The sequence below is a fragment of the Rhinolophus ferrumequinum genome, chromosome 24, assembly GCF_004115265.2.
Source record: "Rhinolophus ferrumequinum isolate MPI-CBG mRhiFer1 chromosome 24, mRhiFer1_v1.p, whole genome shotgun sequence".
Classification (NCBI taxonomy): Eukaryota; Metazoa; Chordata; class Mammalia; order Chiroptera; family Rhinolophidae; genus Rhinolophus; species Rhinolophus ferrumequinum.
This window is the reverse complement of record NC_046307.1, coordinates 6,910,640-6,930,730: the sequence shown is the minus strand read 5'-3', so window position 1 is coordinate 6,930,730 and position 20,091 is coordinate 6,910,640. Positions and strand designations below refer to the sequence as shown.

The 20,091-nt window shown below is 38.5% G+C and overlaps 1 protein-coding gene across 2 annotated transcripts; it reads right to left on the bottom strand.

The window, feature by feature from the left end:
* Positions 1 to 5,826: 5,826 nt before the first annotated feature.
* On the bottom strand, positions 5,827 to 18,424 carry MINAR2 (membrane integral NOTCH2 associated receptor 2). Of its 2 annotated transcripts, XM_033097098.1 has the most exons (4): positions 18,260 to 18,424; positions 15,011 to 15,061; positions 9,672 to 9,899; positions 5,827 to 6,006 (listed from the first exon to the last, which is right to left on the bottom strand). In XM_033097098.1, the coding sequence occupies exons 1-4, from the start codon at positions 18,422 to 18,424 to the stop codon at positions 5,827 to 5,829; spliced, it is 624 nt and encodes a 207-aa protein (XP_032952989.1). The 2 variants fall into 2 exon arrangements, with proteins under 2 accessions (XP_032952989.1, XP_032952990.1); XM_033097099.1 differs by lacking the exon at positions 15,011 to 15,061.
* Positions 18,425 to 20,091: the final 1,667 nt, after the last annotated feature.

Below are 20,091 nucleotides of genomic sequence, written 5' to 3'. Positions count from 1 at the left end.
CTTCACGGTGGACAACTCAGAGAGAGTTTGGTCAGTGTAAAATTTAAAAGGTACAATTGCCAAGTTGTGCCTTACCTGGTGGATTTGGAGATTGGGCGTTTGAGGGATTCAGTCCACTAACACCTCTGATGCTGTTGTGGACCTGAAGGTTTGCAGGAGGTTATGTCTTTCAAGTGGGTTTGGGGTTAGCTCCTCCGGAACCAGACTCCTGTCCGGCCTCGAGATGAGTGGGGGCGTCCTGGGGCCGACATGTAATTTAGGGATGATCCAAGACAAGGCTGGACAAATCAGATCCTGTACTCTGGAACACTGTGATGAGGGAAAGACATTCTAGCAACATTATTTACTGAGTAAGTAAGTAATCCATGAATATTCTTCATGATGGCATCTAGGGTTCACTTTTTATCTTACAAAGAAGCCACGTGAACTACATTGACAAAACGGTGCAACCCGATGGCATTCGGGTTTATTGGCATTCTGGGCACACTGTGTGCACTTATTTAAATCATGCATTTTCTGTATTCACTTTTGGAAACTGAGCTGGAAAGGAACATGGCTGTGGGTGGAAGAGAGAACAGAAAAACTTCTGTTTTTTTCAACATCGGGAATATACTAAGCTCTCCTTACAGTCACGAGAAAATAAAAATTAGGGTGGAAAAGCGTCCAAGAAGTTCAGAAGATCTAGGCTCTCATTCCAGTTTTATGCTGACAAGTCTTTTGATGGCCCTGAGGCTCCATCTCTTCTCTTGTAAAACACAGGTTTTACACTTAATCTCACAAGATTATAGCTGAGATGAAATGAGTCTGTAGAGGTGGAAGGGTTTTGAAATGATGAAATGTAGAAAGTATGATTATGTCTGCTGTGTGTGTATCAACCCGAGACAGCTCAAATGGAGGCCGGACAGAAAGGTTCAGGTGTGTGGGCAGCAGGTACGAGGGTGTAGGAGAGACTGGGGTCCAAGGGCATCCACCGGGAATCCTTCTGAATAACTACAAAAATGGCTTTAAAGGTGCATTTATGTGTTGATGATAATAAGCAAAATAAAGCTTTTAAAAAACGTATTTGGAATTAATGAAAGAGGTTTATGATCCTTATATTAAAAAAAGAAAACCATAGCAGCAGTAACAGTGAAATTATCGTCTCAACTCTTAACTGTTGATTCTAAATGTATTGGCCTTGAAATGAGATATTTTTAGAAAGAAGCTTAACTGTTATTTCATTTTTAGTGACCGATAAAGTTTTAAATCTAGCCTAGCCATTGTTTTATTATTCAGGTACTTAATCAAAACAGTGTTTCACCAACCTTGAATCTAATTCAAATGCAAGGGATTTTAATCCTTATTTCATAATTGGGAAGAACAAGTTTGATTAGCATAAGAAGAATTCTTACTTTCTTCTTTTAGTTAGGAACTTGAAACAAGTACAGTACAAGTAAGACTGCGTGAGTCTTGAATCTCAATTCTTTTGGCTAAAGACACGTAGGGAATATTTCTTACTAAGAAACCTAATTTCTTTATTTTATGTTTAATTTCAAATTTTTCTTTTGAAAGAGACTTTTCTATTTGGGTTTTATATACATATAGATGCATATGTAATAAATGCATATAATTCTCTATACCCTCTATCTCTATATTTTCTGTGTCTTTTCAACGGGTCCACAGCACTGAGAAACAAAAATAGAGCACCATGAGATACCATCTGAAGAAGATGAGGCAAAGGACAGATCAGGAGATGGAGCCATGAGCGAGGCCTAGGACAGGAAAGCACAGGAGGAAGTCCTACGCACTTCTTAAGAAGAGAGGGCCCCAATTTGGTCCTGACTTTTCCAGCAGTCTGCACAAAGAGGGAAATTTAATCAGGTACATGAGTCATAGTGTCCATAAAATGAGAGCAGAACAACGGACGGCTCTGGCAGAAAGCTGTGCACAGTTTCTGAGGTTGCTCACTTTGGTTGAATATTCTCACCTCAAACTGGGCAATAGCCTGGACTAAGTGATTATTGGGAAGGAACCAAAAAAGTTATCTTTCCTTTAAAATACAGAGTCCGTTAGACTGGGGGTGTGTAAGTACAACCTATAAGGGTTGAGAGTTAACGGCTCTACCTACTGACAATTTTAAAAATTATTTCTCACATATAATAAACTTACCTCTTCAATTATATGAGGTAAGAAGTTAACAACTGATAAGAAACAATGGGTATAGGAAAAAGGAATTTAAAAATATTTAAAGACACTCAGTAGAGAGCTAAAAATGTAGAAAGTCAGATCATACCACATCTGAAACAAGCAGTAAATTATTAAGTATCCCTAAAATCTTAACCGATTGGAAGACGTTAGGGGCGGGGCTATTATGAAGACCTCTACCCTTCGCTTTAGCATATTATGTGTAGTAGCGTCAGAGTTTATGCCGAGGGTCCCAGCCCTGCCTTCAAATGTCCATAGGACTCTAGATCAAGTATCAATATGTCTCTAGGCTAGATCTCTTTTCTTGCAAAATGGGGGTATCAAAATATTGGTTGCAAGACAAGAGGCAGGGGTTCTTGCCCACCCAATCAAAGTGCTTCTAACCACAGAGGCATACTTAGGTCTTCACCTGCAAAATGTCCCTTTGATAAAATGCTTTTTCATGGGCTGAGGGCAGGTACAGTAAACGTCACCACCAGGTGGCAGAAGTGCACTCTGGATAAATGAAACAGCCATAGACCTTTCCTCTTTGTTTTCCACTCAGTAAATAACCTCTCCACTAGGTGACAGCAACATGAATATAATTGGAATAGCCATTAATGGGTTATATAACAAACACATTTAACTCTTTTAAACATAAGAGCAGCACTTTAAAATTTAAAGTATCCAGAGTTGGAGCTTTTTTTATCTTTAGAGAATGCTGTACTATTTGCTTGTAGGCCTCCCACACATTAACGTAATACATAAAAACAAAACCAAAAAATCCCAAACTTTTTGGGTGTTCATCTTGTAAAGAACCAGAGAAAGATTACTATTTGAAACAACTATTACTTAAGGATTTATGGAGCCCAGATTTAGAGCCCAATTTAGGGGAAAAAAGTGACTAAAATTGTCACTTCTTTGAAGATAACAGTTATTATTTATTGACCACCTACTGTATTGTGCCAAGAATTATACAGAGGGCGCCAATAAAATGTATATACATTTTAAGAAAGGAAAACTGTACTAAAATTGTAATACTCAATATATACCGATAACAAAAAATGAATACAAGTCACGTTTGACTTCTGCAATTACAAGAGGTGCTCAAAGTGGTTACCATCAGCGTCCAGACACTTCTGATTACAGCGAACTACTGCTTGAGCAACGTTGACCAAAGTGTCCACATACCAAAAAAATGTACACATTTTTTTTTTGGCACCCCCTGGTATTTAAATGCTTTGAAAACATGAAATGTAGAAAGTATGATTCGTTGAATCTGGATCGGAGCTTTTGAAGAAAGCCCAGATTTTAGGGCCATCCCCTAAGCCTTTTGAGGGCCATCACCTCTGTATTTTCCATGACCTTATCATGCTTTTTCTGCTTGAGCCATTTCCAAAACCCATACTGCAGGAAAAATTGGAACTGCTTTCACGATTTGATTTTGCGTGCACACAGGGATATATTCTGTCTATTTATGACTTTCCCTCTTATGTAGTTGCATAACATTAATCCAGTGAGGGACAATAATATATTTTGATTCTCTAGTTACTTTAAAGGCTAAAAATGAAGATTGGTTTGGGAGCAATAGCAAAGTAATAAACTCATTCATGCTGAAATAGAGATGGCTGCTAGATGAGAGTAGAGGAGGGCTAGAGAGAGTAGAAGAATGTTAGGTATTTATTTGACTCCACAGAAGAGAAGAGGGATGAGATGGGGGTGAGGGGGCTGGGAGTGCAGGGGAGCAGCTTCTCATTTCTAAGGGTGCCCCTGCTTAGTGCCTTTAGAGAGTCTTACCTGTATACGGCCCAGAAGTAACTCGATGCAGCACAAATGCTTTCCTTGTGTAGCAGAGACCTGAACAGGCTTTGAGTTATTCAGAAGCAAACATTGAGCAGTCAAGCTTTGAAAACAGAGTACGGTTGACCCCTGAACAACACGGGCTTGGATGGTGCAGATCAGTAGGTGGGTTTTTGTTGTTTTGTTTTGTTTTTCGCTTTTCTATACAGTGGGCCCTTCCTATTCGGAGGCTTCTCATCTACAGATTCAACCAACTGCAGGTGAAAACAGTATTTTCACATTCCCAACTGCGGATTCCCAGCCACGGAAAATACTGTTTCCAACGGGCGGTTTGTGGAATCTGCGGATGCCAAGAGCTGACTGTAGAGTCAAAAGTACTAACACATGGATTTTCGACTACACGGCTGGGGGGTTCCTATTCACGCATGCTTCAAGGGCCAACTGTAATAGCATGTGGTTATCTACGAGGTGTCCACAGTGAGACGGGGGGCTGCCCTGAAGAAGTCCCGTGGACCTTCATTTCTGATTGAGTTCTAAATTAGACTAGAACCTATTATAGAGGAGAGGAGGAATAAGAGGTCAAGGGCTTCAAATAGTCTTTTAAGATGATTTTTGTGAACAATGATTTTATCGTACAGCCAAGCTGCACTTTTAATGTAGTTTATTGCAAGTATTTAAGAGAAATGCAACAACTCCAAAGGACAAATGCTGACTAATGAGAAGAGGAGAAAGTCCCGTTTTTGTTTCTTGCACAAGATGAAGTCTGGGGCTGGGGTGGGGGTGGGGATAAAGAAGTGGGGATGAGGGACTTAGGGAAGGGTGGTGATTATTTTTCATATGGGGCCAGAACCATAGCCCCAGGTATTTGGAGGCAATGCAAGGTGACCTAGGGTGCCAATAAGCTAGCACATATTAGTAACAGCTGCCATGAACTATGCATCTACTTACTAGGAGCCAGGTATTACTCTTATCTATGTTTCTTATTTATTGCTTAGGCAAGTCCTGTAGGAGAGGTGATATTATCCTGTCTTGGGAGAGAATACCTTGCCTAGGGATCCAACAGTTAGCAAAAGACACAATTGGGATTCAAACCCTGTTTTCTTAGAAGTATTCCCGCTGCTTTTCTAGGGCCCTTCTCCTTGGCCATGGCTGGTGATATATACTTACTGACTGCCACCAGGGGTCACACTAGCCAATTTGGACCAATTAGTAAGCACAGTTGGATCTAAAGGTAATTAATTACAACTATGGCCTGTCCAAGTTTAGGTCTACTAAAATTGCAACACAAAAGTGAGGTATTATAAAGAATTACTGGGAAAATAACAATATGTTTGAGAAAGTCCCCCTTTCCCCTTTTTTTCTGGCTTACACAGCAATAAAGGAAGATAAAACATCATGAATCCAATCCGAAGCTTTTATCCTATATACCTGGCAGTTGGCCAAAAAATGATCTGCTAAACTTTCCTAGTGAGGACAAGGGGGTGAGATGAGAAGGAAACTTTTAAAAACAAAAGTTTGAATATAGTTTGAGCATTAAGACAAAACTGGTGACAATTATTGGTGCTGTTTTGTTCTCTATCAAAGTGTTTACTTTTGATTATATATAGTCACTTTTCTGTGGTTTTGATCCCCAGAAGTCCTTCTTCCCAAAGGACAAAGCTCAGACTGGAATTCTTACACAAGTTTCAGAGAACAAAGTAGAGAAAGCCAGCAGATCTCAAGCGAATTTGCTTCCTACAAGACAATTACACTTTAACTGTACAATCGACAATATAGTCACACTGCACGAACGCGTTTTTCTGCAAATGTTTATTTGCAAAGATTTTTAAGAAATTTCAAGTGGCTGTGTCTGTGGCAGTTTCTTTAGGTGAAAAAAGTGCTAACAGTCACTATGGAAACCAAGATGCAGGCCACGAGGAGCAAAATCAGACCTATACGGCAGTATTTTGAATGCTTTTCTTGTTCCTCTTCCTTTTTCAATAAGGTATCAAAACCAGGCGTGTACATGTCTCCCAACCAAAACCGTAGGTCATTAGGATTTTCCTAGAAGAAAATTACATGGAGAATAGGATCAATCAGTGTGACAGACTAATTGAGATTGCAAAACAAAACATTGTCAGAGGCACTGGAGGTCCATCGTCACAGTCACCATGTCCTGGGTGAGGCTTATGTGTCACGGCTCAAGTAAGAGAGGCTAGGCTTCCCTGAAGAGCACACATGGGCAGGTACAGCCTCCTGATCCACCAGGAGTCCGGGCAGCTCCGATCTGTAGGTCTGTGTGACAATTCATGGGGAGACCTGCCTGATTTATTGACTAAATTGCTCACATTGGAGGCTCAGAAACACATGAGTGTTTCTATCACGTTTTAGCCAATTTAGTGTCTCATACATCTCATAAATAGTGCATGTCAATCAGGTTAGTGAGTTGAAATATTAAAAAAATTAAAATGCCTTGCTTTAGATGAGCCTTAGCAGTTTGATCGGCATGGTTAGGATAAACATATTTAGTGAGTTTTTCAGTAAATCCAGAAGCTGACTGCCATGGAAGGAGTAGTAAGACTGAGAGTCAAGGGTCCCTTCCACGCATCTCAGGCTGCTGGTCTCCCTTAGAGTGGGCTACGGTATGTTCAATGTGCAGAAACTTTGGCACTGTTTGACCTCCTAAAGAAAGGACCCAATATATATCCTTCCCCATATCAGCTCCTATTCCCGTGCCTCATTTTCTTTCACTTCTGCAGAATTGTCTTCAACTCAATCCCATCTCCTAGGTCCAATAAATCACCTGCAAACTCTACTGTCCACACATTAAAAAAAAAAGTTCTCTTCTGTTATCTCCTGCTGTGTTTCAGTGCTCAAGTAAGCATACAACAAATGTGTGGTGAGCACTGAATCTCTGTTTCCACAGACCCACTTCCGGCGTCATGATTTCTCATCTGGATTATTGCAACGGCTTGCAGCTCGGCTGCCCACCCTCTCTCTGACTCTCTAGTCTAAGTGGACTTAAAGTCAGCCAGTTTCCATGGCCAGCCAGCCATAGGAGTCAATGGCCTAGCTTCAGACTTAGGGATGCACGGCTAGAGAGCGACGTGCACGCATGTAGGGAGCTGGGTGGATTCTGGGTACGGCAATACAATTCTCCTGTCTCATTGCAACTAGTTTCAACTTCCTAGTTTTAGAAAAACTAAAATATTAAAATAAAACCTGGATGACTTGTGCAGAAGGATTATTTAAAAATCCTTGCTTACTTTCCTCTCATCCTTTATTTTGTTTGTATCCTCATCAGAGGCCTGCCCTGTGCCTGCAAGGTTAATGCCTCCATTCTCCAGTAAGAACTTCCACAGTGGAGACCATCCTCTCCATTCTGCTTGTAGCTTGCTTGGTAACTAAGTAGGGGGCTTCTTTTCTCCTTTCTTACTTACCATGTTTCCCCGAAAATCAGACCTAGCCAGACCATCAGCTTTAATGTGTCTTTTGGAGCAAAAATTAATACAAGACCCAGTCTTATATAAGTCCCAGTATTATATTATATTATATTACATTATATTATATTACATTACGTTACATTACATTATATTAGACCCAGCCTTACAGTAAAATAAGACCGGGTCTTATATTAATTTTTGCTCCAAAAGATAAATTAGAGCTGATTGTCCAGCTAGGTCTTATTTTCGGGGAAACACGATATAAACTCTCAGCAACTTAGTGGCCAAAGGAACTTGGAACTTTTACAGCCCGTAAATGGTGACAAGTTTTCAGAAAATACGTTAAGGGCTCTGTCTGCTAATTATGAGATATGGATAGGGATGGTGATGAAATCAGTTGAATCAATGAGGTACAGGAAGAAATTACAATGAAAACAAAAGTTATAACTCCCAGAGCATCCCTCAACAGAAGTTAGTGCTGAAGAATAGCATCATGAGGGTGTAAACGGGTCTGTGACCTGAGGGGCCACTGCTTTGAGGTGAGTGAGCGGCACGTGTGGAGAGGGGACAGACCCTGTTTTAGTAAAGCAATATATCCATCATCTTCTTGTTTGATCTTCCTAAACATAACTCATGGAATTGTCCAACAACAAAAAAAATGACCCCTCATTGCCAATGATGTTCCATTTCCTTAGCCTTACATTCGAACGTTTTCTTTTGGCCTGCTCTTCAGCCTTATTTTCCCATTATTCTAGTTCTTCAGTTGTAGCTCCAACAAAACCGAAGTGCTTATTGTTCTGACAGACTCTCTCACGTCCTTTTATTTGTGGCTTTGTCTTGCTACTCCTGACAGAAGAGCCTCCCCACTCATGCAAACCATCTCTATCTTTTGGAATTGTATACATTCTTCAAGCCCACCATAAATTAACTTGTTTGTGAAAGCTTTTTTATAATCCAATGTGATTTCGTCCTCTTCCGAATCTGGATATCACTTGTACTATCATTACTGTCACTGTCCCCTTCCTTCATCTTGTCATTTCCTCTATCTTATTCTGTAGTTGTCATTCGTTACTTTGCTCAGTTAGAGGAAATGTTTGAGGGCAGGGACAGTTATATTCATCTTTAGAGTCCCCTAGTCATTCATGTAAACAACAAAGAGAATAGAAGAGACTCTATCATACAGTCAAGAAATGTTTGTGAAATAAATCAATACGTTTTTCCCCACTTGTAGAAGGTGCCTTCCTAGAGGTCCTGATCTGGAGACTCCTGATAAAAAGCACAAGATTATTGTTGCTTATGGGGAAGCATCTATTATGGAAACTTCTCTGGAAAAGAGGCTACATTAAGAAGGAGATACATTAAGTATACTAGGAGATTAAGAACTTTCCAAGACGCTAGACAGAAAGATATTTCAAGTAGTACATATTTGAGATTTTAAAAAGTGTAAGATTTGAAGGGGACATAAAGCTGTCCCTTTCAAAAGAAAAAAATCTCCAGGTTCTTAAGGTATGGGGCTGAATGAAGGGTACCTGGAAATGTCAGGACTTCCTGGCCCCAGGGCAGCAGAGGCCAAGCCAAGCCTGGGTAGGAATCCAGTGCATGAAGAAAACAGAGGGCCACTCTCCCTGCTTTGCAGGTATTTCTAAATCTTCTATGTGATGGGTGACACCAGGGGGAAAAAATAGAAAGAAAAACTTCAGTTGGGTTTACGCTGGGTGAATGAGTTCATTGCATACTTTTCCTGTGTTGAAATGCTTTTGTTTTGTTTTGTTACTGAGACAGGAAAGAGTCCAAAATGGCAATCTGCAATCTTGAAGCAGTGAGTGGGCTTGAAATAAAATGATCTTTGATGAGAACTGCCTTGCATAGTGCTGAAGACAGAACATTTAATAAATGTTTTTGAATTCATGTCGACTAAAGGAGTCATAAGTATTCATGAACATAAATGACCATAAAACCAGGGGAAAACATACATAATCTGGCAAATCAATTTTCAAAAACCATTTACCTTCTGGGTAAACCTTTCTTCTGTGCCACATCGTTTCTTCCTCTTTACACTAATCTGATGCCAGTAATTGCAGAAATTGTCAAACTCAAAACAAATATTAATAAATAAACACAAATAATGATGAGGAGAGAGAAAGGGAAGCCAGAGGCCAAATGACCTGAAACCTGCAGATTTTGTGCCTCGTGAAGAGTGCCTGTCCACTTAATTCTCATGTCTTTTAGGATTATTTAACTTATCTCCCTCATCAATTGAAGAAGCTGGTTCTTTGCCGTGAGTACCTTCAGATGCCCAGAAAGGTTTGTGTGCAGGGAGCGCTTGTCATATTCCTCGATGGTCCATGAAGGATTCTTTTTTCTTTCTTCCATAGCTTCCTCCAAACTTATGTCACCATATAGTGGGTTATTCTTCAGAACTGATGACAGGGATGGTGGGGGTATATCTACAGCGACAGCACCCTCCACAGTGGACCCCCTCATTCGTCGAGCAGTTATATTCTTCTTATCTCTCTGTTAGGAGGCATAGAGAGAAGGCTTCTCTTACCACTGGGTCACTGATGGCAGAGAATATAATGGGAAATAACTGTACCTGAGAATTTGTTGATTCTGCCCGGAAACTCAACAGATTAGGACAATGAATGAGAAAAGGATTCTAAAATCTAGTTTGACCTAGAATCCTATCATTGAGTTCTTTCTTTGCCCGTAATCTTGTTCATCTTCAGTAATCATTCAGTAGCTATTTTACAACTACAGAGAAAGAACCTGTTCTTTAATTCAAACAGTAGAATTCTGAAGAAAACCATTTTTTTCCAGCTCACTTACATTGAGATTTAATGACATTTTACTTTGTTCTGTTTGTGCATTCCATGATTGATAAGAATTAATCCAGCAAAATCAAAATTAAAAGGCATTTTATAGATACACTTTGGCTTTCATGAAAACTCTCTTGGGACTCCTATTTCAGATAGCTTGGGGAACTGGACTAACTTTGCCTTGCACTCCTGTATGTCTCTATAGACCAGCTGGCTATTAGTAGATGGCTCTAGTATTGACTTTCACATTTTTAAAAACTTTTTTATTGAACCATAATATGTATATAGAAAAGTGCACATATCATAAATGTATAGCTCGATACATTTTTCACAAACCAAAGAAACCTAAAATTCTCCCACAAAATAGAAGATTATCAGCATACCCTATGCTCCCTTCCAATCACTATCCATCCCTCTGCTCAAGGATACCCAGTACCCCTAATTTAACAGCGTAGGTCTGTTTCGACTCATTTTGTATTTTATATCAACGGAATCATGCAATGTGTGTTTTCTGTAGCTAGTTGGACCTTCAATTTGACCTTTGCTTTGTTTTTTTTTTCTTTTGACTGCAAAACTATCATGAAGGTAGAAAATTTTTTAATTATAATTTGTTCATTGGCCAAATAAAATTGACAAAGACCAAAAAGCTTATAGAATAGTGGCTCATTTATCATGGGGCATCAAGGGGGAGAAATTCTACATAAGTTAATTCTAAGAAAACTTTGGTTTAGCCCTTAAAAACTGATGGTAAATTTTATTAATTTACAGGAATTTTTCAATATATGTGTTTCACATATTCCAGTCTCCTTAAACAGAGAAAGTTTAACAACAGTTAGTATTCCTCTAAGTCTTATTTATGATCCGTACATTGATCCCGTCAGCATCTACTGGGAGATGTAGCTCACATTAAATATGCATTTGTGTAATTTATATGCATTGTGTAATAAGGTAAGCTGTAAGGTACTATTACATATAGTTTCCTTCTGAAATGGCTGGTAATCCTCTCTCTCCCCCCAGAAAATACCTAAATAAAACCATTCACATTTTCTTTGGCCTTAGGTGTTCTTTTTTTTTTTTTTTTTTTTTTTTTTTTTTTTTTTTTTACAGAAGTAGAGATCAACGTGGAGATCTTCTCTGAGTTTATTAGGTTGTTGATCTGCTCAAAATCAATTTATAGTCTATAATACTGAAGTTTGCATTGAAATAATAAATCATCTTGAATTAGTATTTGTCTTAAGATGGATGACCTCATAAAAATGTTTCTGAATTGAGGAAAAACAATTTGATATGAAATTTAGATTGTTTTAGATTAGCATAACTCTGACTCAAGTTTTTTTTCTTTAAGGCTAGACATCTTTGATCATCTCTGAAGAGGGATAATTCGTCTGACATTGATAAATTGGTATTGTCAGTTTTCTTGCCTGCTAGACTATTCCTTGAACTTCTTAAATAAGAAACCTCTATAAATGAGGAAAATATAGTTTCAGGGATCAAGAAAAATAATGTACTCTATTACAATGTATAAGAACCTTGACAAACTAATATACAAAAAATAGCAAAATAATCAGAGCTATATTCTAAAAAGAACATTCAAGCCCTTAATTCTAAAGCACATTCTTGAAAGTTTGAGGTTTTTCCTAGAACATGGTACCATTTATTTTTGGATTGCATGACAATTTCATGCCTGAAAGACATGTGAATAGGAAATTAATAGAAAACTTTATTAAGAATTTGATGGCTGGATAAAAACGCTAATTATGGTTGAGGTTCATTGGTATTTTGAAAATTTTTTCAAAAAGCTTAAGAAAGGAAAAAAGCATGTATTTGATTCCAACTCTTCATCCACATTTTAGATAGATTATATTAAGCAAAGGAAAACTCAACATTAATTCCATTATTTTAGTTATATAGACTCTAAAATAATTTATATTTTAAGATATTTATATAAGGAAAGTAATATTTCAAAGCTTACCTTGACTTTTCAGCATTAACCATTACTTAGTCCATTTCTTGTTTATACACTTTAATTATTATTTATATCTTTTATGTATAAGTAAACTATTATTCAGTAAAAAGAGTGAAATAGAAGACATATTTAGACAAACAGTGAGCACATACAATTAATAGGCCAATAAAGAAGGAATCTCCAAAAAAACGTATTTCAAGCACAAGAAAATTGATACCAGAAGGAAAGTTCAGATGCAAAAAGGAATGCTGAGCAAGAAAAAAAGAAAGAAAGAAAGAAAGAAAGGAAGGAAGAAAGAAAGGAAGGAAGAAAGAAAGAAAGAAAGAAAGAAAGAAAGAAAGAAAGAAAGAAAACTGATAAATATATGTGTAGATCTAAGCACACATTAATTTTATGGTAAAATAGAAATAATTTGTGTATTAAAATAAGAGACAACTAAAACACTGAACATTAACAAGTTTAACAGATATTTTTTGATGAGGACGCTTTAAGAAATTTCAGTGAGAGATAGAGATATTACTAAAAAACAGAGGAAAATGTATTGCTTAATTCAGTAGAGCTACAGATAAAAAGTAAGAGAAAGGTGAAAACAAGACAAGAAAAATGAAACAAAGACTATAGGAGGGAGGAAGCCTCAGGAAAATAAGAAACATTTTAGAAATAATCACATTAAATGTAAATAGACTAAACCCTCTATTTAAATGACAGAGATTGTCAGATCAGTTTAAATGTTAAATTCAATTATATAACATGATATTTATAAATATAAGAACTCAGAAAGAATGAGAGTGAATGAATATAAAAAAATATAGCAGGCAAATATAAACAAACGAGAGCTGGGTGTTGTGGTGACTGGTTAAATGCACACCAATTTTGTTTTCTCTTCCTGAGCACGTAGGATAACTGCCTTTCCCAGTCTTTCTTGAATTTAAACTGGGGCCAGCTCTTTTCTAGTTGATGAGATGTAGACAAAAATAACAGAGACCATTTCCAAGCCTGAGCCTTGAAATCTCACACAAGATTTTTGACCCCACTTTTCCTCACTTGTGCCACTGTAATCAAGGGTTCTGAGGTGGCAGAGCCCCAGAATAAAGAACATGAAGCCCTGAGTTATAGCTTGGAAAAGAGCTACCTCCAAACACATCTGCAGCTCCTCAGACTTTTCATAAGCAAAAATGTTTTTTCTTTATAGTTACTGATATTCTGTGGGGTATGTCATTATAGTGTATCCTGGCCTACCTTCCCTAAAATAGAAAGTGGTATCTTGAAATTACACAAATGTATGGCATTGGCTTAGCCGTCAAGAAGTCGAAAGGGATAAAGTGATATCAGAGACTGGAATGATGGCTATTCACAAAATACAATGAAAAACACTTGGCATAAATATCATCTGTGGCCACTGGTATCTAGTCACCTAGAAGAAATAGCTCTAGAAGAAATACCTATAAATTACCAGAGCATTTATGTACATATAATGATAGTACAGGAATCAAAGCATTGGCGTAATACAAGAAAGAGATGAGATTAGGTAAAGAACTGGACAGTTTGCAAGAAGAAATGAAAAAGAGTAAAGAGTCTAGAAATTTGATGCCTTCTATTGTTAAAATCTGTTTATAGACCCCAAATACTAAGACATAGACTTATCTTTTTTTTAAACATTGAGCCAAAAAAAGCCCATTAAAATTTCTCAGCTCAATGAAGTACCGTGTTTCCCTGAAAATATGACCTAGCCAGACAATCAGGTCTAATGCGTCTTTTGGAGCAAAAATTAATATAAGACCCGGTCTTATTTTACTATAAGACTGGGTATAATATAATATAATACCGGATCTTATATTAATTTTTGCCCCCAAAGACGCATTACAGATGATTGTCCGGCTAGGTCTTATTTTTGGGGAAACAAGGGTAACGCAGGTCAAGGGTGTGGTTTCATAACTATTATTCCTGACAGCCTCCACGTGGTTGCCATTGAGTCAAAAGAAAGAAAAGCACAGCATGAAAGCTTAGTAGAGAACTATGCCTTCAAAGAACTTTAGATGTGTTTATTGATGTATAGAACTGATTTCAAGTATATAGATGAGATTACATTAATAAATAGCTTACTAATTTTGCAAGATATGTGTTACCAAAGAAACCTGCACCCAAAAGCTTTTGATTGTTTGAAATTAAAAAACAAAACAATACTAACCCTAGGCCTCCAAATATCCATGAGCAGGAGCAAGGCCTACACAGCCTTGAAGGAGGACCAATTTCTGATATGGCAAAAGAGAAGGATGAACAGGGGGAGTCTCCTAGAGGGTGGAGCCAAGGCCTACAGAGAACAACGCGTCAGGAGGTCGCCTACAAAGCAGAATCATGGTTTAATCAAGTTTCCCCACCTTCAAGGAAGGAGGTCACACAAATTGTTCCCAGTGGGTCTCAAAATTACTTTGGAAGGGTGACTGCTGTGTCTTTCATTTTCCCATTCAGAAAGGAAGAATTTTATATATATACATATATATGTATATATGTATATGTATATGTATATATACACATCTACATGTCTATAGCTCTATATATCTATAGATCTGTATATATTTATATATATCTATATCTATATAAATATCTATATAAATATCTATCTATAGAAATATCTATATCTATAGAAATATCTATATCTATATCTACATATCTATATATATAGTTTGTATGTTAAACAGAAAGACTGTGGCAGAGCCTCGCTAGATACTCACCAAATCCATGTCTTCTTCATGGGCATAAAACATCCAAGTGAGGAAAGGGGATGAGAAAATAAACCCAGTAAAGGACACTGCCTAGAAGTCAAGGGAAGAACAACCTCTTACCCTTGGCCTTTTGCTCCAGCTCACAGGTTTGGTATGCAATGCTCCTGGGTTCTGAAACACACGTGATGGAAGCCAGGAAAAGACATAACAAAGAGATTAGTCAGACAAGATTCTGAAGTCTAACTGCTAATCAGAAAAAAACAAGGTCTAACACAATGTCTAAAAATACATATTTTATCATTTAAACTAAACAAAAAAAAATCAGTCTTTTCCTGTCATTACCTCGTTGTATAAAGGGATTGGCAGAAATATTTGGAATGCAATTCCAAATGCCTTCATCAGATACATGCCCCAAATAATTTTAACAACCAGAAACATTAGGTTTTGGAGAAAAGTTGCCCATTGCACTATAAATGAAATTTATTGTGAAGCTTCTTTATGTCTCTAGTGAAAGAATTTAAGAAGAAGGAGTATAAATCTAGTGGGATCAAGAAATATTTGCTTGTACTCTCTGCAAATATGGGTGATCCGTGTATCTGCACAGAAGGGACATGACCGTTTCCAGGACACAGCTGAGAACCTCAGTGGCTCACTTTTCTTTATGCACCATGTTGCCTTAGTTCATGTAAATATGGCAGAGAGAATTTCCTCTGAAGGTGAAATTGTGAATTTTAAAAAAGCTTAAAATATCAATCATGGATATAAATATGACACGTATTATATATTTAAGAATTCAATATCATATTTGGGTTCTAGAGGATCTTTGTTTTAACTGCTGCATTACCACCAATTTTGAAGGCAATGTTAATAGGTTAAGTCCTTTGACATTCTATGAGGTAGTCTGAGTCCCAACCACCATGCACCTGGGTGGTGTGAAGCCAAAGGATAAGCTGACACAGCTCCAAAGTTTGTGTGGGTTTCAGGTTAGCATAAAATCAACTGCATAGCTTGACAGATGTACTGAGTCCATCCTCCAACACCACCATCCACACACACACACCCCACATCCTTCCATCCCCAGGATAAATTTAAAAATACAAGCAAGGTTATTGGTTATTTTCCACATTCTAGGGAAAGGATAATTTCAACACACTTTGAAATACTGGCAAATGATAATAATACATAATCTTGTATTCTTCTAGGAAACCCTTTTTCTCAATTGTTTTAACATCACTTTATTTGCTCTCACTTTTAAGGAAATATGTAAAATGAATATATCCTAATTTTGCAAGTGGAAATACTGTGGCATGGACTGGATGAAGGCCATAATAGATGTCTTTCAAACTGCCTTCCTCTGCATTTGACACAAGGAATCAAGTTTCTAACCTCTTTATTCAATATTCCTGCCATTGGCTTACTGTCTCCCCAACAGAGTGAGGGTTTTCAATTAAGAACCACCTGACAGCTGCCACCGTACATATGCCAACATCCCAACACACCTGGTACATTCAGTGCTTTCTCCCAGGGTGTCATTACAGCTACTTAAAACTTTCATACGTCCGTTTATTTTAGAGTTATGTTTTATCCAATGAACATATCACTCCCAGATTTCAAGACCCAGCCAATGAGAGAACTACTTATTGACATACTGCAATCTGAAGTAGTGAATATAATTATTGTTACTCATAATTTGCACCACACCTACCCAAAGATCTGATTTTGTAATTGATTTACTTCCCCTTCCATGCATTATTTCAACAGTAGGTGGGCCTTTATTTGGTCATTTAATATTTCTTTTTAGGGTAAAAGGATAATGAAATCAAGTTTATCTGCAGTTTATAATTATCAACCACTCATTCAAAGACACAGGAAGCAGATTTTCACCTCCTTGGTTTTTCCTTGAAAACTATTTCCACCCATTAGAACCTGTCGAAAAAGATGCCCTTTAAAAATTTGGGTTTAGTTCAGGTTTAGGAACAACATTCAACAGAGCTTGCAACTGTAAAGTTCCACATGAAGGAAATCGATCAATTCCGGCACCAAACAAAAGATGTTAGAGCGATGTGTTCCAAACTCAAAGGAATTTACTGGAAATGTTTTCTTAGACTAAACCTTATAGCGTAGGAGAGCCAAGGTTTCCTGAACTGATTTTGGAATCCTTTTATGCTATGATATAAACAATAAGGAATAACAAGGAGGAATTTCATTGAGTTTAGCCTAAAACTTAACAAAACACAAAAACCATAACCCAAAAAGTGAGTATGAATGGGTGGAAGCGTTCTGAGGATTACAAATGGGAAAGATGCGACATTTTAAAAAAATCAGTTGTCACACTAGGGCTGCCTTACCATGGAAATAAATTAAAACCCTTATAGGTGGAGGAAACACTTACATAATCATTCGAGTATATTTGATTTTGAATGATCTCACGATAAAGGTCCCGAGGAACCCACAAAACGCACCACAAAGGAGTCACTTTACACCGGGACTCATGAGTAGCAACTGTTTCTTAAAAGAAAACAAATTTCTGTTCAGGGAATTTGAACCCCTCCAAAGGATTTAATGACTTGCAGGGGTTTGTAGGTCAGTCACATCTGTTCTGAAATGAAATGCTTCTTCCTGTTTCTAAAGGGACTAACCCTCACCCCCATTAGCCCTCACATCTTAAAACAAAGATTATTCCTGTTTCATGAGCTGTGCAATAGTCAGGGTCTTTATGTTCATTCCAGCACATGGAACTCATCACAGTTTTATTCTTCTCTTCTGGTCAGCAGAAAGAAGGAAGATGCAAAAGAAGAAAGCAAGAAATCAAGTCTGCGTGGGGCTGGAGGGTCTGATTAGTCTGTCCTGTCCACGTGGGCACTTGTGGAAAATAAGAGTACTGAAAATAATAGCTCACACCTTTCCAAGGTAGAGAGTTCCCTCTGTATTTTTTTCCTTCTGTCATTAAATTTCCATTGTTCTGCTGTCTGACTCTTCTCTGCATGAAATGAAAGGGAGCCGGTCTGAATGGGGGTATCTGATGCTTTGTGCTTAGAATCCAGGAGCCTTATTTGCAAATGTAACAATTGGTTTAGAAAATCCTGAAGGAATGGAGTAAAAGGAGGGCTGGGCAAACTTGAAAATGAGGACACGCCGCCGAGAAGCTAGTGCTTGGAGGGAAATGAATGGGTGGGAGAATCCACATATCTTATAAAGTGATCAGAGAGCCTTACATTCAGGAAGAAAGGCCTTTTCTCTATGGCAAGAGTGAGCAGCTACTTTGTCCCGTGTTCCCTGTAACCTTCCTTTTGCACGGATGATGAGATGGCAGACAGCGAGAAGAAAGGAGCCCCTCACGCCCCATCCTTATGTGCTCCCAGGTCTTACCTGTGAGTAGACGAGGTTTTGCCAGTGTTGTGCAGCAGGATAACTGCCCCCTGGGAACCTCACCAGGCTGGCCTGAAGAAGGGCCGAGTTCCTCATTAAATACTTCACGTCAAGCTGCAGGAATTTGTCAGGATGGTTGTTATTTGGCAAAGCAGAGAGATCCATGTCTCCTTTCGTCTACAGCAGGCAACAAAGGCAGGTGAGGCAGCCCCTGTCAGGCTCGTCCATTATTCATGAGCCTGAGGATGCTCCGATTGGCATATGAAACCAGGTCTCTCCGCTGCACTGGGACGCCACTCTCGAAATGACACGTCAACACGGGAACAACGCAGAAGCCTGCCTTCTCTCTCACCCAACACACACACACACAAACGCGCTTAGAGTGCTGGGATGGAAAGATGGGGCTACACTCATTAAATTTTATAGGATGCCCAAATGAGATCTGTGCAGCTCTTAATGCCTCTCCATAGAGTCAGAAATAACAGTTTAGGAAAGAGGAACTTTGGGTAAAGTGTCACAGTCCCTAGTTTGGAGCACATGCGATAGTCACCTGCAGAAAGCTATTCAATTTTCTCTCTGACCATGACTGCCCTAACCCAGCTGACTTGGCCCTACGCGGCCAGTCTCACATGTGATACGCAGGATCTTGTTTCTTCTCATGTTTTGACTCCCAGGGTCTCAGGCTCATGTGAAACCTAACCCTGTTTGGGCTGTCAGCTTCGTTCTGAGTAGGGAAATGGCAAGAATTTGCTTTCTAGTTTGCTACAGTAATTTAGTGTCCCAGCGTACTGCCTTGACCCATTCACTATCTGAGGTCCCTTTGACTCTCTTCCTGGCTGTATAAACTCCTCTGATGTGTTCTGGTGTTTGCACAGTACCTTTGGAGCCAACGAGGACCCTGCTGCTGGGTTCGGATGACGTGCTGTTCTAAGTAAACCCATCTGCTGATCAAGGAGCCAAGACGAGGCTATGGACAGTGTATTAAGCCAGGAAGTGCTGATGACTTTAGTGGAGATAAGCTCTATCATCTGAAGCCATTCCACTTTCGGCAACCCATCCTTCCCACTGGGAAAGTATAGATTTCCATCTAGAGAAAGAGGAAACCTTCCCGCTTGTGAGAAGGCTAAGGATGGAGGCATCAGCAGTTTCTAAAACACATAAATTGTTTGTTATGTTTGCACCTCTGTAAACCCATCTGACTCAGCAGGAAGACTGCTCTTCCGGGGGTAATGGGGTTACATGTGGAATGTATCACCACCAGATTTCAGAAGAGTGCCATATAGCTTATAAGAACTGCAGCCAGGATGTTCTTGAAGCGAGCAAGACACTAGAGAGTACTTACCTTCTTTATAGCAATAAGCATGAGGTTGTTAAAATCATCTGTCCGACTTATAGTTGTAAAACTGGATTAAACAATCAACATTTTCTGTACAAAGGTTTTGGACCCAAACTCTGTCACTGTCTTTCAATATTTAAAGTACATTTGGGTGGTTTTATCAATACATTTACTGGAGAAAGTAAGAGGTAACTTCATAATGACAGTTAATAACAAAACAGTTAAATCACTAGTATTTCAAGAATAAAGTGTATTATGTGCATGTGCATTTGCTTGGTACTTTCTGGATTTTTCTGACTGCTGCCAGAATACAGCTAATGAACAAATATTTCTCAGGCTGTTTGCTTTTCCTAAAAGATTCTTTGGGGAATAACAAACATCTTCAAGAAGAACCTTACTTCTCTTTGGCTCTCTGTATTGGCAAGGGGAGACACAGAACTTAGATCCAAATATATTGATTAGGCCAGGACTTTTCCTTAGCCAAAGTATGAGGTAG

Excerpts from the sequence above, each read along its gene's own strand:
- MINAR2 (XM_033097098.1), bottom strand. The coding sequence starts at position 18,424 with ATGGATCTCTCTGCTTTGCCAAATAACAACCATCCTGACAAATTCCTG. Across the intron at positions 15,062-18,259 it reads AAAACCTCGTCTACTCACAG|AACCCAGGAGCATTGCATAC; the intron begins GTAAGACCTGGG and ends CGTGTGTTTCAG. Across the intron at positions 6,007-9,671 it reads ACCTTTCTGGGCATCTGAAG|GAAAATCCTAATGACCTACG; the intron begins GTACTCACGGCA and ends ATTTTCTTCTAG.